General features: G+C 36.4%; 1 protein-coding gene across 1 annotated transcript in view; it reads left to right on the forward strand.

Annotated features, from left to right (window-relative positions):
- Positions 1–27,929, forward strand: part of DPY19L1 (dpy-19 like C-mannosyltransferase 1) — a 95,674-nt gene that overhangs the window by 64,403 nt on the left and 3,342 nt on the right. The window contains exons 13-21 of the mRNA XM_060156862.1: positions 445–525; positions 6,514–6,615; positions 11,156–11,227; positions 13,188–13,237; positions 17,624–17,648; positions 18,553–18,672; positions 19,471–19,645; positions 20,478–20,577; positions 21,720–21,845. Coding sequence (XP_060012845.1) covers positions 445–525; positions 6,514–6,615; positions 11,156–11,227; positions 13,188–13,237; positions 17,624–17,648; positions 18,553–18,672; positions 19,471–19,645; positions 20,478–20,577; positions 21,720–21,845 — 851 coding nt within the window. The remainder of the gene's footprint in view (positions 1–444; positions 526–6,513; positions 6,616–11,155; positions 11,228–13,187; positions 13,238–17,623; positions 17,649–18,552; positions 18,673–19,470; positions 19,646–20,477; positions 20,578–21,719; positions 21,846–27,929) is intronic.

Genomic DNA, 27,929 nt, shown 5'->3' on the forward strand with positions numbered 1-27,929 from the left:
TCTAACAGTTTTATAACATATTAAGGCTCAATTTTAATGTGCCAAATTGCTCTTTTTGTGAAGCAAGTTAAGATTAATATTGGATAGGTAGTTAAAGAATTTCAGTTTTATGTATGACCCATGTTTTTTCTGAGGAGCAGTGCATGTGTAAGAAACTGTTAGTAGAAGGGGAATTTAACTGCAATTGCTGTATAAATCTCCTATAAAATATATTAATTTTGACAACAAGATTGTGTATATTTTTCTTTTTGATGATAGCCCCTTGATTTTGGAGTAACATTCTTTAATTTAAGGTGCATTTTTTTTTGACATTTTCTCTTGGATCTAGAGATAATTACTTCACGTGTGATTAAAGCATTTATTTTTTTCTTCCTAGGCTATGTCTGTGCAATGGCTATATGATGCATCAGTTTAGTTTTGTTTTGCTATATTTTTCTTTTGTAGGTTATCCAAGGATGTTTTTGGTTATTTGGAACTGTCATACTCAAGTATTTGACATCTAAAATCTTTGGCATTGCAGATGATGTAAGTGTATTTTTGCTTAAACTTGGAAGACTTGAAATAAATCAAACAGGCTAAGAATGAATTACTAGAGTTGTTAAAGTACTACTATTTAAGGCAAATTCTAAGGTGAAGTCTATTCACCTGTTATTTTATCTATTTACTATAATAGAGAGTAAATATGACTATGTCTGTAGTCCATTCTCCAAAATTAATTTCTTGACATAACTCTCATATTTTATTGGTCTTCCACAAAGATTTTAAAATTTTAAAGTAAGAAAGCTCTAGAGACTTAAGCTCAAATTTTAAGGCCTCTACAGTCATTTTTCTCTGGTTTCTTTATAATCCCCTTTTGTAACAGATAAAGATGCCATCTTCAGAGTCTCTTAAAGAATAGATCATATAACTTATTCTCTTTTTCTTCCAGTTTTCTAGTCAATGCTTGTGAAAGGTTTGTAGGTAATTTAATCCAAGTTAGTCTTATTAAGAGATATTATTGTTATTGGTTTTGCTTTTTTTTGGTATTTGGGTAGGAGAGAAAATAAAATGAGAAGAATTCTGCTTTATAACTGTAGAGATTCACTCTATCTATAATTTTGTATTGCCTATTTTATTTTGATGTTTTGGTAAGCACATTAATTAAATTAAAAGAGAGAGCAGGACACCAACCAACATGGAAAGAGTAAAGTAAGCCACATATTTTTTTCTGTAATTTATTTTAATTGATGGTCTTTCTTCCTTCTGTATTAGATTAAAGTTGTGGTTTTGAAACTGAGTTCTGTGAAGTTCTGGGACTTCAAGGACTCTTTGGTGGGGTCCATCTACTTCTCAGTCCCCCTGCCAGCCCCTCTTCACCCAGGATAGTCTTGCTTTAATCTCTTACATAGTGGACATTTATACATGTTTTCATATGAACAAAGGAATTGTTTGCTTAAAAAAGATGGAAAACAACGGGCTATTAAAGGGGTGGTCTACAACCTGTGAAAGACATTTTAAAAGTTTAAAAGCATAGTCTAAAATGCATTTATTTATTCATTCATTCAATGTACCTGCTATGTGCCTGATAGTAGAATGCATCCTAGAGATACAGAACTGAATAAGACATGGTCTAGTGGGAGACAGGGACAATTTCTAGCAACTATAATACAGTGTAATGAAAGCTCTGATAAAAATAAGTACAGAGTGGGACTTCCCTGGTGGTCCAGTGGTTAAGACTCTGTGCTTCCACTGCAGGGGGCACAGGTTCTACCCCTGGTCAGGCAACTAAAGATCCTGCATGCCACATGGCATGGCCAAAAATAAAATAAAATAAAAATATAAAATAAAATTTTAAAAATTCAAAATGTATTTAAAAAAATTTATTAAAAAAAATAAGTATAGAGTGCCACAGGAATACCCAGGGAGATTCAGGGAAGGCTCCTAGAAGTCAACTGTGAAGATGAGCACTAAGTGGTGATTGAGTCAGCCAGGAGGCAGAGAATGAGCAGGAAGAAAAGGGAAAGAGCCCAAGTCCTGGGTTTATGGAATCTGTCTACTCATTGGGGGAAGACAAGCTGGTTAGAGTTTTAATTCAGGTTAAAGTGACTATTGTCATTTCTATCACAGCCCGATGTTGCACCAGGGCCAAAAAAAAAAAAAAAAAAAAATGCTGTAAAAAGTTATTTCCAAATCAGAAATAAGTTACTTGCAGCTTTAGTATTTCTAGAAATCTGTAACATTGATCAAGGACATCAATGTTATAAATAAATTCTTAATTTTAACATTGGTCAAAGGAAGAGAATGGCAAGGCCACACGGCTCTTGAGAAGCATTTCCACCCACCCTTCTCTGTTAATTAGACACACACTTCCTGTCCTTTAGGAACCCAGCGAGGCATTTCTCGGTCTATCCTGGATTTCCCATCCTTGCTCCTATCAACATTTTTCGTGGTAAAATTCTGACGTTGTATACCAGGGAAGCTCAGTACTAAGTGCCCCAAGGTTTTTATTGGGGGCTGGTAACATAAGCATCCTCTGCCTAGCACGTTATCAAAATTCCAAACTCCCAGAAAGAATGTAGGTGTTCAGTATAAGCCACTATTGTCATTTAGGGTGATGGGAGCCTTCCGGAATTCAAGTTCCCTGATGCCAGCTAAGGGTCAACCTTGCAAGCAGGTTTTTCAAAGGATCCCCTTCAGACCTACTATGTTAACTCTCATCTGAACAACAAGTTTGTCTCATCTTTTCCTTTCTGCCATGCCCACCTTGGATCTCCCATGAATATGCATACCACTTCCCAGTCAGTCATAGATTTGTAGAGAGCTTGGGCTCTCTTGGATCCACCAGCGTCTGTGGACAACTTTCCAGTGCACCAGGGATGTGAGAACTTGTCTCCTGTCATTGGTTGTCTCCTTTTCAGAATCTCTGTAAAATGTCTAGCTAGTCTGCCAGTCTACTGTTCACCAAACGAGTTCTGTAACCCTAAGCTGGCAGAACTGTGAATTTCCGCCTTTCATTTCCTCCTGAGTTTGATGCTTTTACTGATGGTGCATAAATTTTTTGCTCTCTGCCCCCAAACAAGTCAGCTCCTTGCAGTAGCAAAGGTTCTGCTTTTCATGGCCAACCCCACCCGGGTAGGACCGTTGGGCTGACCAAGCTGGGGGAAGCAGAGGTGATGTAATGGTGGGAGGGAGCGGCCAAAGCAACAATGCCACAGACTCCCACTATTTCCACCCAGAGCTCATCAGTTTTTTTTTTTGGTTTTTTTGGCTGCATAGGGTCTTCGTTGCTGTGCGTGGGCTTTCTCTAGTTACTACAGCAAGCAGGGACTATTCGTTGCGGTGTGCGGGCTTCTCATTGCAGTGGCTTCTCTTGTTGTGGAGCACGGGCTCTAGGCACGTGGACTTCAGTAGTTGCAGCATGAGGGCTCAGTAGTTGTGGCACGTGGGCCCTAGAGCATGCGGGCTTCAGTACTTGTGGCACATAGGCTCAGTGGTTGTGGTTTGCAGGCTCTAGAGGGCAGGCTCAGTAGTTGTGTCGTTGTTCCACAGCATGTGGGATCTTCCCGGACCAGGGCTCGAACCCGTGTCCCCTGCATTGGCAGGTGAATTCTTAACCACTACCCCACCTGGGAAGTCCCTCATCAGTTTTTTTTTTTTTTTTTTTTGCGGTACGCGGGCCTCTCACTGCTGTGGCCTCTCCCGTTGCGGGCTCCGGATGCGCAGGCTCAGCGGCCATGGCTCACGGGCCCAGCCGCTCCACAGCATGGGGATCTTTCCGGACCGGGGCACGAACCCGCATCCCCTGCATCGGCAGGCAGACTCCCAACCACTGCGCCACCAGGGAAGCCCCCTCATCAGTTTTTTTGTGAATGCATGTTTCTCCATTTGTTTTCCTTTTGATCAATTACTTGATCCTAATATGGTTTTTGACAGTTTTGTCCAATTTCATAGTTGTTATTGAAAAAGGGGATTTACTAACTTCTTCCTCTGCCATATCTGGAAGTCCCCATATTCACTGATTTTTGCGTGTTGATCCAGCCTTATATTTCTCAGATAACCTCACTTGTTTACAATGTGTTAGTTTTTCTAAATATTGCTGGATTTGGTTGGCTAATATTTTTAAGGACTTTTGCTGATATTTATGGGAATGTTAGTCTGTAGTTTTATTTTCTTGTAATGTTTTTGCCTGGTTTTAGTTTCAAGGTAATGCAGCCTTCCAGAATTATTGGGAAATGTTCAATCTCCTATTTTTAATGAGAATTTATATAGAATTGATATTATGTCTTCCTTAAAGGTTTGTTAGAATTTGACAGTGAAGCCCTCAGGATATGGAGTTTTGTTCATGGGAGATTTTTCTACTACAAATCCACTTTCTGTAGGAGTCTTGGCATTTTATGTCTTTAGAGGAAACTCACCCATTTCATATATATCATCAAATTAAAAAAAAATTATTGTAGAATTCAGTTAGTGAAAAATTCTTATTGAAATTTTTTGCATATATGTGAATTGTCTTTTATGCTCTTTAATTTTCCTTATTTGGATTTGATATTATATTAATCTGTAAAGACCTGCTTTTCATTTTTTTGCTATTTTTTCTACTTTCTATTTATTATATTAATATTTTCAAAGTACACTTCTTTAAAGTCTTCCTTGGTTTTCTTGTATTGCTCTTTGTAATTGAATTCTGTCACCCTCATTTCTTGTCTTCTCATTTCTTTGGGATTGTTCTGTAGCATTTTCTGATGCTTGACGGAAAGTGCTTGGCTCTTGTTTTCACCTCTCTTATTTTCTGATAAATGCATTTTAAATCTATAAATTTCCCTCTAAGTAGTACTTTTTTGTGTGTCTTACAAATTAACTATTTCGCGACTTTCTTTTTAACCTAAAAAGCTTTATGTTATTTAGTTTCTAGCTGAAAGGATTTTTAAAGCCATTCCTAGTTACCATTTTCCAATTTTGCTGCATTTATGATTAGAAAAAAATAATTTGCATTATATAAATTCATTGAGATTTATTGTGGCATAGGATGTGAACATTAAAAAAATCTTTACTTGTGTTTGAGGGTAACATATAGTCTCTCTTTGTGAAGTTTGTATTCTCTGTTTGTGAGCTTATTAATATTGTTCAGATTTTATGTTAACATTTATCTGCTTTTTCTACTTTAGAGGGAAATATTTAACATTTCCAATGAACACTGTCAACTTTTTCTTCCTACAGAGTTTTTCAGTTGTTCTTCTATACGCTTTGAATCGATACTGTTAATTGCAAATTGCAAATATTATATGTTCGTGATATGTATAACCTTGCTTTGCTGTTTGTTTTATCAGCATATAATGTCATTTTGTTGTCTTTTTTCATATATTTTTGTTTGAATTTAGTTTTGTGAGACATCACAGTAGCTAACCCAGATTTCTTTGGTTCATTTTATCTGGTATATCTTGTTCTCTTCGTCTGTTTTCAACCTTTCTGCAACCTTTCTGCATACTTTTAAGTTTGTCTTTTGTAGATAATATGATATTGAATTTTTCCCCTTAAATCCAACTTGAGCATCTGTCCTTTAGTTAGTGAATTTAACCTCTTTACATTTATGGCAGTTATCATTATATTAGGACTTACTTCTTTCATTTTATTTGAGATTTTCCAAACATTTTACTTTCTTTTTAGATTCTTTTCCTTTTCAGTGGTTAGGTACTTTGTGTATTTTAGACCTATGTACTCTCCCTCCTATTGATTTCTTAAACTTATCAGAATACATTTCTTCCCCAGGAGACAGAGCATTTGAGATTCTTCAGCATATCCCATCACCCTTTATAGTTCCTACTCACTCCCTGACCCCCTACTTCATTTAGGTATCGTTTAGGGTTTTAGTCATGATGTGTTTCAGTTATAATTTATCCCCTTTTCTATGGTTCTTGCTCTTCTTGCTCTTTTAGACAATAATGAATTGAAAGTTTGGCAAATGTTTTCTCATTTGTTAAATGAAAACAATTCCAGCTTGTGGGAATTGTGGGAAGTAAGTTAGGTGATATAACTGTGAGCACTTGGTGACATATGAAGAATTACACAGTTGCTGATTGTGAGGCAAAAGTGTGTTTTATTCCAAGGCCTGCCCATTTTCTACTTCTTTCAAAAAGTCTTTTCCAACCGCTTTTCAGAAATCTGAATTAACGTTTGCTTTGCTTTGCTCTATCACACGTTGTCCCTTTGTGATTGACAGATGCCTGTGTGTGTTACCAAGCCTACCCGATACTGTGTAGTGTATTTCACCAGGTTTAACACCTTGAGCAGGGAAAACCCAAGGGTAAAAACCTTTGGAATGTTGATGATGGAGCGTGGACGGCAGGGTGTTGTTGGAGCTATCACTTGTCAGCAGTTGAAGGGAGACTGTGAAGTTGGAGGGTCCAGAAGTAGCCAGGTGTGGGAACAGCGAGCTCTGTCACGCAGTGGAAACTATTTTTAGGTACTATTAAGATTAAAATGCATTATTACAATATACGGCATAATCTAATGGTACCTCCCTTTATTCCTTACTAGGCTCATATTGGCAACTTATTAACATCAAAATTCTTCAGTTACAAGGATTTTGACACTTTACTGTATACCTGTGCAGCGGAGTTTGATTTTATGGAGAAGGAGGTAAGATGTGATTTCTCCTTTCTTTCCTTAGTTTTTGGTCCATTCATTTTTCATAAAGGGTGCTCCTGTTATTCAGACTCTTACCTCTGTGCTCTTATCTCAGTTTGAAGGAAAAGGAAAACCTGGCAGCTTAAAGGAAGATATTCCTATTTACATTAGTACAGCTTCCTGAAATATATAGTCTTTTCTTATTTTGATAATTTAGAAACATGCATTCAGTCTAGCAATAGTTTTTAGGATTGAGTAAAAACAGAGGCATTTCAAGTCGCCTCTTTTTAGGGATAGCATTAGTTCAGTGAAGCTCTCAAGCTTTTAAGTTTCCACTCACTTTGTGATTGTTTGTTTGAATGATCTCATTGCTTTGAAATATCATTGAGTATAAGTTTTTCATTCCAACAACATTTTGTTCCTAAAACTGTATTCAGGTGTTTAGAAGGAAACCAGAGAGTAGTTTAGTGGATAGTGAGACAGAAGTCTGCGATATTACTTGATGTTCTTGAACAAGTGACTCTCATTCTTGGAGTTGTAGCTTACTAGTTTCTGGTAGTATGCTACAGGTAGATATTGTGAGGACGAAAGGAGATACATAGGAAAGTACTTTGATATTTTAAGATATTTTATATTAAATACCATTTTGCAATACTTTATGAGCTAGTTTGGTTCAACAGACGTGTATATATATGCCTTTTTTTCACACCACCCATGTGGCCCCGATTTATAATGATATTTTATTATCTGTCAGACATTTTTCTTCAAAGCTGTGTGTGTGTATATATATGGAAGTGGCCAACAGTCCTCTGTTGACACATTCATTTTCCCCGATCCCTACTGGGTCAGCCCATGTCCTAAATTACAGACCAGTGGAGGAGAGTGCAGCACACAGCAGACTTTTACCAACCAGACATTCTGAGTTGAGCGTGTCCTGCAGATGTACTGTTTCCTCCAGTGACCTATCAGTCTTCATTTCCTGTGTTCTGGCAAATGGTTTTGATAAAAAGTGTACAAATGATAGTGTTGAACCTGCTGAAAGAAACTAAGGGAAAGTATCTTGCAAGGCTTTAAAATGCATGCTTAATAGTAGATCAAGCCTCTTTCAAGGAAGTGGTAAAGGAAGTAGAGTATAGACATCAACAGAGAAATTAGGACTCAGTGGAAATCCTTTAACATTATTGAGGATATACACACCTTTACAACCTGAGAGTATGAACCATCAGTTATGTGATAGAAGAAATTGTTTATTGAGGCATAAGATGCCTTCAGTCAATTTGAAGAAAATGGCAAAGCTGTGTCCAGCCTGCCATTCCTCATCTCCATAGGTACCTTCACAGGGACGATGCTGTAGAGACAGGGCACGGTGCCAGTTCAGAGAGGGCATCTCTTGTATGGTACGTCCATATAGTGGGGAAGAGGGAAAAATTTAACATGATATCATACCGATATGGAAAGACACTTAAGATGTATAATGGGATGAGCAAAATGGTCCGATCTTATTGACCTATAATTAGCACACATAGAATAAAGTGTAAGAGACCAAAATTTTAACAGTTGTTTTTTTTTTGGTGGAGAGATAATCAGTGATTAACTTTTTTTGTAATTTGCGTCTTCTAAATTTTCTATAATAATCATATTTTAATTGTATTTTGCTACTAAAAAAAAAGTTAAAACAGTGAGGGGGATCTTTGCTTTTTAGATATGAAAATGGAAAGCAATAGTATTTAAAGTACAAGGATACCAAAACAGGAACATTATGACCAAAAACAGACAATGCTGGATAGACCCATGTGTAGGTACTTAACTATGTTTATGTGTATGTACTTAGTATGACGTGAAGAGAGCACCACATAATATATCAATAAATTGTTAAAAGATGCATTGTTTCATGAATATTATTTGAAAAATTGAATTGGGGTGGGGAGTCAGCTTAAGGCCTTGTATCATATTATACACCAAACTTCATTCAGTTAATGTGTTAAATATAAATGAAGCCTGAAAAATTAATCTGAGAAAAATTTGAATGAATATTAACTTCATTATTAATGAGCATAATACAAGTGCAAAACATATATGAGAATGATTAATAGATTTGTCTGCATGTAACTTAAAACATCTGTACATTAAATATTATAAAAATTAAAAAGGAAATGACTAACTGGGATGATTCTTGCAATAAATATAAAAAATGAAACTAGAGATTAATATAATTAGTATAGGAGCTTGTTCAAATCAATAAAAAAAAGTTACCAAGGGCTCTCACCCTTTCCCAGCACCAAAAACACATCCCCCCTTCCCCCTCCCCCCCAACATATGCAGAAATGAGCAAATGTGAACATACAATCCATCCGGGAGGAAATGCTGATAACTGATTAAAATGTGAAATTCATTGTCTCCTTTATTTTTTCTCCATTTTCTAGTTTTCACAATGAGCACATGTAACTTTTATGCTTAGAATAAAATCAACAATTACAAGAAATATTAAAATAAAAGAACTTACAGTTCTAATAGAACACACACATGTGCATACATCTCTCACTGTGTGGTTTGCATTTGTTCTGTGCATACCCTCTCTCTGGTGTATCTTTTGGCATTGAGGAAGTTTTATAATTTTGTTTCCTTTATATTAATACTTGTATATATTAACCTTAGTCCCTTCTATCGGTTTCCTCCTGAGAGTTATACTGAACTTAGCTAGTCGTTTCTTGCCCCATGCCTATTCCCACCCATTTCTAATTTATTGTAATACTATAATCAGTGAGATTATTTTACTTCTTATATACTCTCCCCCTTTTACCCCATTTTTAAGAGTCCCATTGTATCTTCATTGTCAGCACGTATAACCTTTCATACTCTTCTGTCACCTTTATATCCCCATCATTGTCGTAGTTCTGTAGATCATTGTTTTTATTGTACACTATGAGTTGTAGGATCAAAGAACACATTTCTTGGCTGTGTGAAGATTACTCTCCAGTGGATTCCTCAGGAAGGGCTCATGGGAGCAGTAATCCCTGAATTTTTACATGCTCAAAATATTTTATCAGTGGCTTTTATGTGTGAAGGTCAGTTTGGCTAGATACAAAATCTTTGGCTCACCTATCTTTCCTTGAGAATCCTAAATAAATTACTCTACTATCTTCTGGTCTAAAGTGTTGCTATGAAAATCTGATGCTAATATGATTTTCTTTTTAAAAGAAATATTTAAAAAACACCTTTTAAATAAACTTTTGGAATATAATGTTAAAATTGTTTGAACTCCTTATTAAATTTTGTTAAATACTTTTAACACAATTTTGACATACTTCCTTTTTAAACTAAATATCTGTATCTTACTACTTATATTTATTGTTAACTGTTACTAGCAAATGTCTAACTTTTAAAATAATAAAATAATTTTAGGGGACTTCCTTGGTGGTCCAGTGGTTAAGACTGTGCTTCCACTGCAGGGGGCATGGGTTTGATCCCTGGTTGGGGAACTAAAATCCTGCATGCCATTCAGTGCAGCCAAAAAAGTAAATAAAATTTGAAAGTTTAGATCTATAAAAAAATAGTTTTAGTTATGACTTTTGTGTAGGTTAAAACATAACTTAAAAATTACAAAATAGAAATATATTTATTATTTTAAAATAATAGCATGCAAATGTTTATAAAGGTAAATAGTAAAATGAAAACATAAAAATTCTCTTTTTAATGGAATTTCTAACTCATGAAGAATGCATTTTGTATAATGAATTATGAAAATTACTTGTCTAATACAGAATAGTGAGAAAATTGGACTAAGGAGAGGGAAATCAGAAAATGCTACTTACTGTATACTTTGTAGAATTAAAATGTACCAGCATTTTTAGTATGGTTGAAGCTAGATTTCTCTTTATAAACAGATTGGGGAAAGCATACATCATTTTGCTTAATGATGTAAAATTATTTGTCTGAGGGAAAGTGTTGGTAATAAGCAAATCAATTGCAATTTAGAAATTTCAAGCCCAGGATTGTTTTAAGACTGTGATCTCAAATTATCGAGAGGTGTATAGAATTACAATGTGTGGGGCTTTTTTAATAAAAAAAATTTTTCTGTAGTTTTTTATCTGTTACCAAAGAAAACGTAAAAATGTTTTTATTCCTCTTATAAACATTAGTCATTTGTGTGTGTGTGTGTGTGTATCTGGAGATCATGGTTATGATTTTTATCCCAGATAAAATGCACAGTAAAGCTCATGCCATTTAAAGGAGTTCTGCTGACCCTAGGTGAATAATAAGTTATGCTCTCTAGTTAGAAAAGTAGTGTGCAAAAGTGAACAGTAGTCTTTCTAGTCATGTTTTACAAGTGTTTGGGAACTGTGTTTGTTAGTGTTTTCAACTCAACATTTTGGGCAAGTTCGTTTCTATGGAAATGCATGTTCATTTTTACAATGGGAGTCAGTGAGTAGATTGGACCCTAGATGGGTGAATGCTTATGTTTCTATACTAACATGTTTTAAAATTCACTTGGATCATGATTTGAAATTTCATTTGAAATCATCTTCTAACAAAACATCTCTTTGAATTTCAGACTCCACTGAGGTATACAAAGACATTATTGCTTCCAGTTGTTCTTGTCGTGTTTATTGCAATCATTAGAAAGGTAGGTCTATCACTTAAGAGCACTTTCTCATAATAGAACATTTTCTTATTTCTTCATTTCTTGTGTAGTTACATATACTAGGCTACATGTTAATCTAATACAATATTTTATATAGATTTATTGAAACACATTCTGTATTTTCTTACTAACAGCCTTTGATGAACATTTATAAGCCTTAAAAACATTGTGCTAGTTGCCAGCATAAAGTAGATCTAGGGAAAGGATGCTCAAGTTTTGATAGTCATGTATTTTGAAAGATAGGACCAGAGGAACCCTATTGACGCAGATACAATTGTTTTTGCTTATGTGAATTATTACTGATTCACTTTTAACTTTATGTAATATTTCTTTAAAATATTTAATATATGCCTTTCTAAGTCATTTGTGCAGTATTCATTAACTTCTGGATAGAGTTTATTATTAATCAAAAGGAAAAAATAGAATATTAACAGTGTATTACTAAACTTGATAAAAGACTCCCAACTTGACTTTGATAATGAAATTTTAAGTCCACATATAAATCAGGCCAGGGAAGTTCCAATCTTCAGTAAAGAGTGATGTAATAGTCCCTCTTTTCTTCTTTTAAGAGTTGGTGAACTCTGTAAGTACAGGTGTTTTAAGAGAATGAATTGGGGTTAGTCTGTAATCAAAATGATAGACCCTAAAAGTTTTCTGATTTGTAGCTATTATTTTTGTGTTAATACAGTGTCATATATTTGTAGAATATTCTGTACTATAATTATTATTTACATCATATATTTATAATCTCCCAAAACATTTCATATACCTTATTTCAATTGGTTCTTCAACAGCATTATGGGGTACACAGATATTATTATTATTTCCATTTTGACAAGTGCAAAATTATAAGGTCAGTGAGGTTATTACCAGCCTCACATCATGTCCGTTAAAAAAGCAAGGGAAGAGTGAGAATCAGACTGTACCTTTACCCCCCCCTCATTGAGTGTTGTATAGTATTCAGCTTTGTAGTCTCACAGCCCTTTTTAAGTCTTGTCAGTTTATGGTTAGTCAGTTTCTGCTGTATGCCAGGCTCTGTGCTCTTTGCTTCCTTTGTTTTCTTTATGTGGGTGGGCACCCAGTAGGTAATAAAAAAATACTAGATGTTGGCAATCCAGAATGTATTAAAAAGATAGCAACCTGGATGGCTAGAGATGATGAAAATGACTAGATTGAGGTCAAAGAAAGTGGGATGTTTGATGTAAAGAAGAAAGACTTAAATGGAAAGAGGATAATTCTTTTCAAAGACTTAAAAGGCTACCACTTGGAAATAAGATTATACTCATTTTGGCTCCTTAATATTATGGCCAATTCTAAGAGTTAGGGCTTTTGACCAGCATTGATCTGGACTGATTAGGAAAGTGTTATAGGTTTAATCAGCAGCTAGGTGGTTCTTCCAAGGGCTGAATTAAAACCTATCAGGCAGTGTCACAGAGGACATCCACACTGGGGACAGGATTTCAGATTAGATGACCTCCCAGTGACTGCTAAATATGAAAACACAGTGTTTAGTTAGTTGTGCTTATCAGTCTCTGAGCCAGTTCTCCAGTTATGTGTGTGTATAATTAAGAAGAGGCATTGCCAACAACCTGGGCATGGTGGAATTCTCTTAAAGGTGAATCGGAAGCCAAAAGGTCAAGTTTCAAGACCCTTCTTAGTTGTTGTCCACCTTTAGGGAGATCATTTAATCCTTCTGAGCCTGTTGCTCATTTTTAAAATGAGGATACTAAAACTTATCTGAACAGGGTTGGATATAGATATGATGAAGTACTGTACAAATGTAAGATTTTGTTGTTGTAATTACTATTTTCTGAATTACTTCTTATCTCCATACTTCTGTATTTTTAAGTAAATAAAAGTTTGAAAGTTTAGAAGATACATTATTTGAAATTTTCTTTTTCCCAATACGGCTGTTATAAAATGTTTAAAAATCTATTTGCAGATTGTTAGTGACATGTGGGGTGTCTTAACTAAACAACAAACACATATAAGGTAAATATGCCATTAATGATTTTGTTACCTCCTCTGTTTATTAAGTAGTTATTTACAGTATATTAATTTTATAGTTACATGTTGTACACTCAACATTTGTTAATTGGTGTTTCAATTGTTGCCATCCCCCTTCTCCACTTTTCTCATTATTCCCCATTTATGTAGAGCTCAGCACATCACTTGTTCATTCCCCAAATCCCATCCAGTATGATCTGACTGTAGCCCTATACTAATCTATGCTTGAAGGATACAGCTTTGTGCTTCAGTTTGGCAGGGAAAACAAATTACTCTGTTGATGGTTTTAGGACCAACGGACAGCTTTTTGAGAGAAGAGCAGGGAAATGTAAAAGTGGACCCACACCTCATTTTTACATAAAATAAATTCCAGATGGAGCAAAGATTTAAATATAGAAAAAAAATGAAACTCCCAAATAAACCAAGAGATTATTTTTATAATTTTAGGGTTAGAGATGCCTTGTTAAGTATGACATAAAGCCTATAAGCTAGAAAGAAAGGTTGACAAGGTTGACCAGATAAATTCTTTGGTTTGGTAAAATACTGTAAGCACTGTTCAAAGAAAAATACAACTTGGAGAAAATAGTTGCAAATTATAACAAGGGCCTAATGACCATTATACATAAAGAACTGCTATAAATTAATAAGAAAAATACTAAAAACCCATTTGAAAAATGAGTGAAAGACTCAAATGGGCAATTGAGAAAAAAAAAAATTCCCATTTTCCCTTTTCCGCTACACTAATGTCCCACAGATCTCCTTTCTGCTCTTTGACCATGACAAGTAGTTTCCTGCCTCTGCAATTTTGCAGTGGTTGTACCCTAAGTCCGTAATTGTGCCTCCTGCTTTCCGCAGCCTGGCTTGGCGTGACTCACTCCTTTAATCCTTGCTTAAATGCCACCTCCTTCAAGAAGGCTTTCCTGACCATCATTTCTGAGTAGATCCCTTGTCTCCTTCCTTGTTATTCTCCACCATCACACCCTTTTTCTTTCTCTCGGCATTTGTCACCTTGTGTGCTTACCTACTGATGTGTTGCCTGTGTCTCCTGAAGGGGGATGGGGTCATTTCTGTTCAGTTCAGTGGTTTATATGCAGTGCCTGGCACATAGGAAAGAATAGTAGTTGAGTGAGTAAAGACTTATGTATGACTTACAGATACATGAAAAAGTGCTCCGTCCCATGGTAAAGATAAAAGTGAAAGCCTTTTTACTTATCAAGTTTGTAAAAATTAATAATACCCAGTGCTTGCAAGCGTGGGAGGAAGTGGGTGGTAGGGCAGTTAGGCAATACAAGCAAAACCTACAGTGGGCCTGTCCTTTAACTCTGCAGTTTCACCAGTGCAAATGTGTCCCCTAGAAATGCTCACGGAAATGCAGAGGTGATGATACAGAGATGCCCACTGTGGTGGTGTATGTAATGTGGAAAATGTGAACAAGCAAAATATCCACTAGTGCGGGATTGATTTACTTATGACCCAGTCATAAAGTGGAATTTCTTTATGGAAATATTTCATCATACATCCTTGAATTAAAAAATTACAAGACATATACATGATGATTACACTTTTGTTTAAAATATAAAGATTTTGTATGTGTCTTTGTACATAGGAGGGATATGGAAGGATAAAACTTGTAACTGTTAGGAGCATGGGATTAGAGGATGGAGCAAAGGAAGTTTTAATTCTAATTTCATTCTTTTGTGGGATTTTTTTGGGGAGTAGAGATTATTGAATTTGTGTGTCTATATATTTTCTTTTATAACACACAGCCTTATCTATTGTTCTTTCACCTCTAACCAGTGATAAATTATTGCATGCACTCTTGAGACAATCCTTGTTCTCGTTTAGAAACAATTTACTGTAACTGTGCCCTTACTTCTACCTGATGCCTTTGAGGGCCGGGGAAAAGAAAAAAGCTTCTGGTATGTAATGCCAAAATTTCTCTTCAATTGAGATGAAGTTTTTTTAAGAGCTCAGAAAGGGACTACCGTTATAACTATACTATGCACCTCTGGAAGAGAAAGGTGGAACTTTTCACAGAAACAAAACAGTCTTTTCAATAATAACTCAACTATAGTAGTAACTATAGAAAAGCACTGAGCTTCACGGGGCTCTCAATTCAGGTAGGATCAGAGCTTTTTGGACAGGAGAACGGCATATCGACATTTCATTTTGCATAAGTACCAAAGTCATATGCCAATGTAAAAAGGGGAGAGGTAGGACATACATTTTAATTCTCAAGGTGTGAGTATCAGTATCTCCTTTATTCAGGGAGCTAGGGGATAAAGTAGGATAGAGACAGCATGATGAAGTAGAAAATATATTGACTCTGAAACCAGTCAATATATAGACCTGGCTTCGCCTCTTACTACCTCTGTAACCTGTTTTCCTTAGCTGCCAGTTAGGATAATAAACAGTTGTAAGTAGGATAATAAATAGTTGTAAGATCAGAGTTAATGGAATGTAATGATCATATTAACATTTTAGGTGCTCGGTAAATGGTAACTGATAATTTTTACTTGGCATGAAAGAATAATAAAGGAGGATCCATTTCACTTCCTTCATTTGCCCAGTAATTTTACTGTTTGCTAACACATCAATATATTTGAAAGCAAGTCCTCAAATCAGATTGTGTGCTACCTAGATTGTGTGCTACCTATTCAATTAACCTACCTTAGGGGTTAATTGAATCATTTGCTCATTCATTCAAAAAAAAAGATTGAACTCTATGTGCTAGGCATTGTTTTCTAGGTCTTGGAAATATATCAGTGTTTAGGATAGAGAAGGTATGTGTTATCAAGTCACACATTTGTGTCTCTGATCCAGACTTCTCCCTTGAACTCCAGATTTATACATACGATTCCCTGTTTGTCATTTCTACTTGGGTGTCTAATGAGAATCTCAAATTTTGTGAACACAATACTGAGCCTCAGAATGTGCTTCCCTGTCAGTACCGTTCTCCTGGATCTCCCTCATCTCATTCTGCTCCTTGCTCTCTCTTCTCCCTAATCGTGCTGTCTTTGTTGTTAGCCTATCAGGGAGCCTGCTACCATGAGGCTTTGCCATGTCTGTTCTCCTTGCCTCAAGTGCTCTTCTTCCCTGAGGGATCCTCAGGCTCAAACTCTCAGCTCCTTCAGGCTATGCTCAGATGTCACTCAGTTGGTGACCACACTGATAATATATGCCATCCCAGTCACCCAGCACTCCCTGCATCTTTTACCCTGTTTCCTTTTTTCCCCACAGTATTTATCGCCATGTGATGTATGTTTATTTGCTCTTTGTTTGTCTCCTTCAACTTATATGTAAACTCTGTGAGGGCACGGATTTTTTTCCATCTTGTTTACTGCTCAAGGCTCAATGAAATTGAGTGGATGGATGGATTTGTACCTGGTCCTCCTGAAGGGTTCATTTTAGTTAGGAGAGACATATGATAATCAAATAAACCAATAAGTGAAAACTGTGTTTTCTGTGAGAAGATAAAACAGGGAAATGGAGTGGGAGTGATCAAGGTAAGGGGCACTGAATATGGGAGTCAAAGGCGGCTCTCTGATGTTTTAAGGCATAAAATTAGTCTAGTATAACTGGAGCACAGTGATCAAGAGGGAACCTGGTAGGAGATGAGTTTCCAGGATGGGAGGTGGGGAACCAGATTAGGAGGACTATGTGTAGCATAGTACGGATTTGAGAGTTTACTTTAGTTACAAAAAACCCCATAGCCGATTGGAAAGTTTTAAGTAAGGGAGTGGCATGTCTGGATTCCCATTTTCAAACGGTTGCTCTCACTGCTGTGATGAGACTCAACACGGGGTCGGGGTGCGGGAAGGGGACCGGAGTGAGATGTGGGGAGGATATATGGGCCTATAAAGATGCAGCCTTTCTTAGGAAATTAAAACTGTCAAGCAAAGGTAAAGCTGGCATTATGTGGCTATTTTTATATTCCAGAGCTGCTGCTGAAAAAAAATCTTGTGTGTGGCTTCCTAAATTGTCCCTAAAGCAGCTAGAATTTACGGCAGAGCTGAGGGGCTGCTGAGGACAGGAAGTAGGGGTATTGGACTGTGAGGGCCGCGGAGTTTCTTTCACTCCCTGCTTTGCCAGGTTATATTACCAGTGAGGTACCTGATACACAGCCAGCAAGCCTTGTTGGCCTAATAAATACCCGTGTAGTCAGATATGTGGGATATGCAAAATAAACTGTTTTAAAAGACTGTAGCAACAGTTTTGGTTTATAACTTTCAGTTATTTTGATTTACATGTATGTGTCCTGAGGGCATATTACAGAAGTTGTAAAACTCATATTTGTAAGGTAAAAATGCGCATGATTGAAGTAAGTGCTTCCGTAGTGATTCAATGATAGTATTTCTTTTTCCATTTCAGAAAACACCAACTTGATCATGGAGAGGTAAAGACTTAATATTACCAAAATTTGGCTTGTTTTAATGTTTGTATATGTTTGGATTTTTCTTTCTAGTTCCATTTTCTAACTTTATTGGCAAGTCACTAATCATCTTCAAAATAGGTCTGTATGTGTTTTTACGAGAATACTACAAACACGACCATTCATTTGTTAGAGCAATTAGATAGGAAACTCATTTGGTCGGCTCTGATCATCCTCAAGGTAATAGCAGTTCATTGCTGGAGACCATTTAGACGTGTATGCAGAGTGTCTTTCGCATGATTAGGGATCACTTTTCTCTCTGCTCACCTTGCCCTGAGGCCTCAGAGATGTGACTGGTTGCTGTTCTTATCTCCTGGTGATTCAGCCTGGTTTTTTTTTAAATTGAGGTATAATTGACATATAATATTATATTTCAGATGTACAACATAATGACTAGAATTTATATATATTGTGGAATATCACCATGATAAGTCTAGTTAACATCCATTACCATACATAGTTATTCAAAGTTTTTTTCTTTTTTTTCTTGTGAAGAGGACTTTTAAGATCTACTCTCTCAGCAACAGCATGGTGACTATAGTTCATGATACTGTGTTTCATATTTCCATCTGGTTCAGAAATGTGGGCTTTATTAACCCTAGGCTTGATTCTGAGCAGAATTATAGGACCACTTCCCTTAGGGACTTTATAATTTTAGCCCTCTAATAAAAGGGACAAGTTTGAAAGTGAATTTTAAGACTTTCAGAAATCAAAATATTGATTATAATATTAAATATTATTAAATATTATTTCAGAAATCAAAATATTGTTACTAAGAAAAAGTACCCTTTTCCATATATTCACCAATTTAACAATATATTCTTAAACTTCACAAATAGTAAGAGTAAAAATATTTTCTTTCTTTCAGCTGGTTTATCATGCATTGCAACTGTTAGCATATACAGTTCTTGGTGTTTTAATTATGAGACTAAAACTCTTTTTGACGCCACACATGTGCGTTATGGCTTCCTTGATCTGCTCAAGACAGGTGAGATGATTGTTATGTTGGCATTATAGCTGCTATGATAATTTTACCCCAACCTTTGTTATTGAGTGGCCCTAAAATAATATTAAATTACCCAAAGTTCTTTAAATTGTTTATAATTAAAGTTCTTCATGGTTTTGTACTAATCTTTCCTAAGGGGTAAGGGCCAAAGCAGATCCCTTATCCTTTTAACTTCTAAAATAGTCCTTGGTGTACAACAAACACTCATTCAGTGCAGGCGGAATTCATGAATGATAACTACAGATATTGATAGAAAGCAATGATCGCACAGGGGCCCACACTCAGAAGGACTCTGCACCTAGATTGATGCTCTGCTGTTGCTGTTTTGAACTTCTTAAAAAATGTCAGACAAGGAACCCACATTTTTTTTGTTTTTTGGCTGCACCACGTGGCATGTGGGATCTTAGTTCTTGACCAGGGATTGAACCCATGCCCCCTGCAGTGGGAGCATGGAATCTCAACCACTGGACTGCCAGGAAAGTCCCAAGGAACCCACATTTTTATTTTGCACTGAGTCTGGCAAATTATGTAGGTAGGCCTGGCCTTACCCGAATCTGGGAGTAGAGGAAGTTGACAGAAGAGTTTCTTAAATCATGTCCCACCTATATTAGGCTAATGGTAGAATTGTTTTGATCCCTCAGGTTATCATTTCTGGAACTTTTCCTTAGAATTATTAGTCCTGTATCAGGGATTCTAGCAGAGACTGTATTCTTCTCTGGGAAGTTGGATGCAGGCTGGTTTGTACTAACAGTTGTCAATGTATTTTTAATTTGGTTTCAGCTATTTGGATGGCTCTTTTGCAAAGTACATCCTGGTGCTGTTGTTTTTGCTGTGTTAGCAGCCATGTCAATACAAGGTTCAGCAAATCTGCAAACCCAGTGGAATATTGTAGGGGAGTTCAGCAATTTGCCGCAAGAAGAACTTATAGAGTGGATTAAATATAGCACTAAACCAGGTAAAAAAAGGTCATATTATTTAGCTGTGGTTTTCCCTACAGTTTTATGTACAACTGCACAATCCTCAACCCAAGTTACTTCCAATGGTTTTACTTCCAGGAAAACTGTGGTTTTCCCTACAGTTCTATGTACAACTGCACAATCCTGAACCCAAGTTACTTTCAATCTTTCTAAGCAATCCTGCTTCTACATTATCCAGAAAGAGAGAGATGTCAGTCTTGCTTATGTAGTTTGCAAAGGAAATGTTACATCTATTTTCTTAGTAATTTATTTCTCTATTTTACATAAATTCTAATTTTTTTCAAAGTATATCCAAAGTTTTGCATGGCACAATTTAAAATAATTTATGTTATCCTTATTTTCCTAATTAATTTTTAATCTTAGCCCTTCACATTCCTTTTTGAAATGAACTCATGGAATGTGATATTTTATTCATGTATAGAAAGAGAGGTTTTTGTTGTCATCTGAGTATCAAGTGACTGAATATTAAATCATCTTCCAGAATTCCTAGGTGCTATAAAACTTCCCTAGTCAATTTGTTACTTCTTTCCTAGAAGCAAGAAAAGACATTAAAAACAAACAAAAGAAACAGAAATCCTCAATGATGAGACATATGATGAGGCTTTATCTTCCAAGGAAAATAGTTTATCCAGGCTTGGTTGCTGACCACCATTTTATTAGCTACCTGACTTCATTCTGGTTCTGTCATTGACTCTGTATCATGATTCGGGCCTCAGCTTTTTCACCTGGGAAGTAACTGAGTTGACCAGAAGGAGAACCCTTGTCATGCTCACCAGGTGTCTTCCTAAGACCTTCCTTCCTGCTTTGCAGATGCAGTGTTTGCAGGTGCCATGCCTACAATGGCAAGTGTTAAACTCTCCGCACTTCGGCCCATTGTGAATCATCCACATTATGAAGATGCAGGTTTGAGGTTAGTACACAAATATCACATTGTTGAAAACAAATTTTTCTTACAAATAGTGAGTGAGGGAACCAGCAAAATAATGAGAAGTGTTTCAAAAGGATATGGTGAACTGGGGTTTATAGAGTTTGGGGACAAAGAATGCTGAAATAAGATGGCTAAGTTCAATACAAACTGTTAAGGCCCCATAGGACAATAAAACTACAGTCTTTGGGGTTATCTTCTCTCCTAGGCAGTAAAAAGAAATCACCCCATGTCTGTTTTATACAGGTTACAGGGCTCCAAACACCCAGGTCCTTATTAGTTATCATCACCTTTTAAGTTCCCCAGAAGATTCACTAGCCTATCGTTTTTATTAAGGTTTTCTTATAGGCTATTTTTCTTGAATTCTGAGGAGTCAGTTGAGATGGAATCCCATTCAAAGAGGATTTTTTTCTCATTTTCACCAATATAGCCTACTAGAATGATCTTGTTTTTTTGGGTTTTTTTACTAATTTTTTATAAGTTAGAGTGTTGTGTTCTCTTTGTAAAGGAAATAGATTTAATTTTCATGCAATTTCTAGGTTGATCAGCTAGTCATTTCCTAAGTAATTGGTGAATCCTTATTAATATTTTGTGTAACCCAAGACATACCTTTTATAAATAAAAAGCTTTTTCATTAAAAAAATCAATGTTAGCAAACTAATTTCCAGAGCAATCGTGTTGAATAAGTTTCGTTTTTTGTATTTTGGGTTTTTTTAAATTAGGAATAAAATGGAGAGCCATTTAATGCTAATCGTTTGTTCTCAAAGTTAGGACTGTTGTACCTTTAAAGTAGTCCTGTAGTTGTGTCTGTGTAGCTCATACTCTTACTTGTGATAGAGTGATGGAGAATTTAAAACAAAAACAAGCACTCAAACAAACCAAAAGACTAAGTTTGGAAATGAAGAGATTCATTAAACTGAACTTTTTCTCTCAGGACTCTTGTGCTACCTGTGCTTTTCTCCATTGACCTCCCCAGTGCCCCTCAGCAGGAACTCCTGTGCAGAATGTTCCCTTGACCTGATCCTTCTGTAGAGTCTTTCTTCTAGTTCCATTCAGTGCTTTTGTCCAAATAGGTTGATTGCATTCTTTTGATCTTGAAAATCTTCTGCCTAATTATTTTTCTTTAGAGCCAGAACAAAAATAGTATATTCAATGTATAGTCGAAAAGCAGCTGAAGAAGTGAAGCGAGAATTGATAAAGTTACAAGTGAATTACTACGTTCTGGAAGAGTCCTGGTGTATAAGAAGATCCAAGTGAGTACTTAATACAGCATTTTATATTCAGAAGACATTAAAGTTAATTCAGTCTCATGGCAAGTGCTTTACTAGTTGTATGTGTGAGATGTATATAATAGCAAAGTATAAGCAGAAAAAACTTTTTTGATAATTATTTGGAGTCTTTTCTAGTCATTTTAAACATCTATTTATTTTATAATGATTTACATGTGCATATTACCTTAAAGGTATTGGCACTCATTGATAATTTCCCAAATTGTTCATATTTGCCTTTGCTGTTTTTTTGAGAAACTTTTATTTAAAGTTGGATGTATTTTCTTTCAAAAGACTTGTGGAGTCTGAAACCAAATAATGGAGAGTCTCATTATAATGAAGTCAGGCAGCTTTGTCCATACCACATCTCTGCACCATACCATATCCTGTGATAGATGGGACCCCCCCTCCCAGCATCAACTCAGAGTGAACTTCTTTCTTTCTGTTTTGCATCTTATTTGAGTGGGAAAATAATTAACCTTACGGTGACCCATATTCTCTTGGGTTTATAGTTTTAAAAAGTATCTGTTTCCACAGAGAAGTTCACTAAGCAGAGTAGAGCAATAAGAGTAAGATTTTAAAAGCAAATGTGAATTCTAAAGTTGACTATTTAGAAATGTTACACTTGGGTGACTAGACAGCAGATGATAGCTTGCTATTAAAATATCAGAGCATTCACCCCATGAGGAATACAGAAAGGAATAGTTTTATCAGAAATCAAGGATATTTTATGGAATACTATTATTTTTAAAATTCTCACTACTCTTTAAGTAAACAGAAGTCTCCAGGAGATTGCTGTATCTGTGGCTTAATCATACTCATTTACCATGTATTTCAACAATACACAAGGGTGTTAAGATGAAATGATTAAATATTGACTTAGGAGTAAAGATAGTTCTGTGACACAGTACCTATCAAGCATTGCCCACAAGGAAACTCAAATAAATTTTTATTGTTGAATGATTTTCCATTGAATATGTCACAGGTGATTTGAATTTAATCAGGATCTACAGAAAATGTTATTGAGTCATAATTTAGAAAACGCTTTAAGTCTTTATGAACGTAAGAATATATGTGAAACTTATATACATAAACTTTAACTTTGTTATATAAATTTAGGACAAAAAGTCATAAGCATCTCTCATAACAATTTGATGAAGACACTGTAATAAATGAATGGTGGGCTGACATTTGCAGTCAGAAGGACTGTTTTTTGGCAGAGATTTCCACCAGCATTGGGATCTTCTTTACTGACTTAGGGTTTACTCTCCAACTCTCCAGTTCAGTGATGCCAGCCTGAAACACCTGTAGGTTACTGGAACATAAAAATTATTTCATGACCTTTTTTCTCCAAGCTAATGATGAACCTTGATTCAAGATTCTTCATTTTTTCCTAGCCTCCTGCGTAGTGTTTTGAATATGTGGAAATTGCAGAGGCTAAGGTGCTTCATTCTGAAAAGAAAAAAGGGACTTCCCTGGTGGCGCAGTGGTTGAAAATCCGCCTGCCGGTGCAGGGGACATGGGTTCAATCCCTGGTCCCGTTGATGTTGATGGAGCTAAGATGTTGACGGAGCTCCTTGGATTTGCATAGTTGTAGTAGTCTCATGTTCGATGGGCAGAGCACTGGTTTTTGTACACAAGAAAGGATCAAAAGACAAATTTAGGAAGTATGGCAATAAATCTTGCACACTAAACAAAGTCAGCAGTAAAGTAACTGGCTTCTGATCATCTCCATTTAGAGCTCACTTACAGGCATTAAGACTGAGAGTTGAGAGGGGTGGAGGTGTGTACCAGCTTCCCCGCCTCTGGACCTTGACTTGCCCTTGTTGTATTTGTTGCAGCAGGAGTGGGGAGGGAGGAAGCTGAAGAAGTGGCTTCCTCTCATCTGGTTTCCCTGCTCAGTTACTGAAAAAACACTATCTACTACAGGATTATAAGTCTCAGGAAATCTTAGATAGGTGCACTCTGCTTAAAGCTGGAGACAAAACACAGCTGTGCTTTCTGTCCTGACAGGGAAGCAGGTGGAGGGCTCAGACAGAAGAGGAAAGGAAAGAAGGACTAATACTTAGCACATACCTTTGCAGAAGGAAGAACTGAGTTTCTGGCCGGAGAGCTCTCTACCAGAATCGGGATCTTCTTTATTCCCTTGGCCCTCACTCTCCAATTCTTTCTGTTATGCCAGCCTGAGACAGCTGTATGTTACTGGAAAAGAAAGCTATGGCAGAACAGGGGGAGCAAGTGGGGAATTCAAATAGGAGAAGAAAGGGAAGAGGGACTAATATCTATCTGGAGCTTAAACTGTGCTTGGCACCTTGGTGGGCACTGTATTTATGTGCTCTCATTAACACAGTGGGTTAATTGTGTGCTTGATTATTCCTTAAATACTTGATACCCTGTGTTCAAATACAAGTAGGAAAATATACTCAAATGCAAGTTGTAGATGAGTTTTTAATTAACTCCTTTTTTATTCTCAGTTCTCTGCTCTCTTTCTCATTAATTCCCATAATAGAGTTGACATAAAATTAAAATACATGAATTCAGAAGAAAATTATTCAGATTTTCACTAATGCCATTTTAAAGATGTAGCTGGCTGGCCTGGGGAAACTTCAGAAAACTCGGAAAAGGACTAAAGGATGTTAGACAGAGCTCACAAAGGCAGCTCTTTGCCCTCTTCTTTTCCTGAAAGCAATTGAACTCAGTAGCTAGTACTTCATATATGTTTTACTCTCTACTGTCATTGGCCTGCAGTGTAATAACGGTTTGGCCTTAGTATGTGAGAGAAAATTAAAACATAGAAAATCCAAGTTCAGTCATATTTTCGTACATCGATAGAATCTAGTGTCGACAAGGGTGTGCAAAAAAGTGTGCACTGAACACTCTTCGCAGGAACACTCACTGGTAATACCTTTTTGGGAGATACTTTGATAGAAACAAAGTGAAAATTGTATAGCCTTTTGACATAGTGATAGTGCTGCTTCTAGAAGTTTAGCTTACAGAAAAATATGGGCATAACATTGTTTATATCAGCATTGTTTTATAATGACAAAATGAGAAACAAAATATCCATACATAAAAGAGTGGTTAAATAATACATAGAATTACTAGCATCTATGAAAAAGAATAAAGTAGGTCTTTATGAAATGCAACAATGACCACTTTTCATTCCTAAGTGAGGAGTCCCAGATTAATCTTGTTTTTGTAAAAGCAACCCAGGAGCATCTGTGAATATGAATATGTCTGTGCCTATGTTTTTGTGTGCTTGTATGTCTGAACGTGAAAAGGTCTAGCAGAATGTATGCTGGATTGTTTATAGAAGCCACCTCTGAGAAACGGTGTTGGAGGTGACAGTGACTCACTTATTTATTTTGATAGGTTTATATTTTGACACTTTTTGGGTGAAGGTTACCTTTAAATTAAAAATGTTATTGAAAAGGAGGAAGCATGTGCATTTCTGTCTAGTGCTTGCCTCGTGGTGGAGGGCAGGGGAGTGGGACTGCCATTGGGAATAAAAGGGACTTGTTGGAAATGGTTTTTTCCCTTATAAAGAAAAGTGAAACAACTATGACAAAACATAAGCTGTTGCAAATCTCTGTAATTTTTCCTTGATTTTTCTGTTTTTAATATTAAAAAAAAACATAAACATTGTGAAATTCCTTTCACCTTTTTTGTTTCTATTGATATTTGGAAGAGTCCAGCCCAGTTGTCTTGTAAGAATGTCCCATATTTGGATTTGTCTAATTTATTCCACATGATTAGATTCAGTTTGACTAAATTTGGCAAGAATAGTACATAGAAGATGTGTACTTTCCATTATGTCACTTTGGTAGGTACCTGTCACTTTGTTCTATTATCGGTGATGCTAAGTTTGATCACTTGATTAAAGAATGTTCCCCAATTCTCTCCATTTTAAGTAGACAAATCTCCTTTATAATCAATAGCCTTTCACCAGGTAGTTCTTGCATCCACTTCTTATAATTCCCTGAATCAGTTATTACATTGATGATTATAAAATAGTTAGGTAATATAGATTTGAAAGTAATATATCAATTACTGATTAGGTGATCTTTGACGTTACTATTGTAATTGTTTGGGGGCACCATGTACTGTACCCATATAAGATGGTAAACTTGATGGGTGTGTGTGTCCTGACTGTTCTATCAACCAGCCATTCCCCCCATCTCTCTCCCTCTCCTTGGGCCTCCCTACTCCCTGAGACACAGGCCAATTAATAACCTTTCAGTGGCCTCTAAGTGTTCAAGTGAAAGAGCTGCATGTCTCTCACTTTAAATCAAAAGTTAGAAATGTTTAAGTTTAGTAAGGAAAGCATGTCAAAAGCCAAGATTGGCCAAAAGCTAGGTCTCTTGTGCCAAACAGTTAGCCACATTGTGAATGCAAAGGAAAAGTTCTTGAAAGAAATTAAAAGTGCTACTCCAATGAATACATGAATGATAAGAAAGTGAAACAGCCTTATTGCTGATATGGAGAAAGTTTTAGTGGTCTGGATGGAAGATCAGACCAGTCACAACATTTCCTTAACCCAAAGCCTAATTCAGAGCAAGGCCCTAACTCTCTTCAGTTCTATGAAGGCTGAGAAAGTAAGGAAGCTGCAGAAGAAAAGTTTGAAACTATAGAGTTTGGTTCATGAGATTTAAGGAAAGAAGCGGTCTCCATAACATCAAAGTGCAAGGTGAAGTGGCAAGTGCTGATGTAGAAGCTGCAGCAAGTTATCCAGAAGATCTAGCTAAGATCATTAATGAAGGTGGCTACCCTAAACAACAGATTTTCAGTGATGAAATTCGCCTTCTATTGGAAGAAGATGCCATCTAGGACTTTCATAGCTAGAGAGGATAAGTCCATGCCTGGCTTCAAAGCTTCAAAGAACAGGCTGACTCTCTTATTAGAGGCTAAAGCAGCTGATGACTTGAAGTTGAAGCCAGTGCTCCATTTATCATTCTGAAAATCCTAGGGCCCTTATGAATTATGCTAAACCTGTTTTGCCTGCGCTCTATAAATGGAACAACAGAGCCTGGGTGACAGCACAACTTTTTATTTACAACATGGTTTACTGATTTTGTTAAGCCCGCTGTTGAGACCTACTGCTCGGGAAAAAAAGATTCATTTCAAAATATGACTGCTCATTGACAAGGCACCTGGTCACCCAAGAGCTCTGGTGGATGTACGACAAGATTAACGTTTTCATGCCTGCTCATGCAACATCCATTCTGCAGCCCATAGATCAAGAGTAATTTCCAAGTCTTATAATTTAAGAAATATATTTTATAAGGCTATAACTGCCATAGCTAGTGATTCCTCTGATGGATCTCTGGGCAAAGTCAGTTGAAAACCTTTTTGGAAAGGATCCACCATTCTAGATACCATTAAGAACCTTTGTGATTCATGGGAAGAGCTCAAAGTCTCAACATTAGCAGGAGCTTGGAAGAAGCTGATTCCAGCCCTCATGGATGACTTTGAGGGGTTCAAGACTTCAGTGGAGGCAGTAACTGCAGATGTGGTAGAAATAGCAAGACAACCAGAAGTAGAAGTGGAGCCTGAAGATGTGACTGAATTGCTGTAATCTCATGATAAAACTAATGGATGAGGAGTTACTTCTTATGCATAAGCAAAGAAAGTAATTTTTTGAGATGGAATCTACTCCTGGTGAAGATGCTGTGAAGATTGTTAACATGACAACAAAGGATTTAGAATATTATATAAACTCAGTTGATAAAGCAGCAGCAGGGTTTGAGAGTACTGATTCCAATTTTGAAGGAAGTTCTACTGTGGGTAAAACACTGTCAAGCAGCATTGCATGCTACAGAGAAATCATTCATGAAAGGAAAAGTCCATCAAGGTGGCAAACTTCATTATTGTCTTATTTTAAGAAATTGCCACGGCCACCCCCGCTCTCTGCAACCATCACCCTGATCAGTCAGTAGCCATCAACATCAAAGCAAGGCCCCCCGCCAGCAAAAAGATTGTGAAGCCTTATCACTGAAGGCTCAGTGATGGTTAACGTTATTTTAGCAATAAAGAATTTTTAAAGTAAGGTATGTAATTCTACTGCACACT

This window comes from Lagenorhynchus albirostris, chromosome 8 (assembly GCF_949774975.1).
Source record: "Lagenorhynchus albirostris chromosome 8, mLagAlb1.1, whole genome shotgun sequence".
NCBI lineage: Eukaryota > Metazoa > Chordata > Mammalia > Artiodactyla > Delphinidae > Lagenorhynchus > Lagenorhynchus albirostris.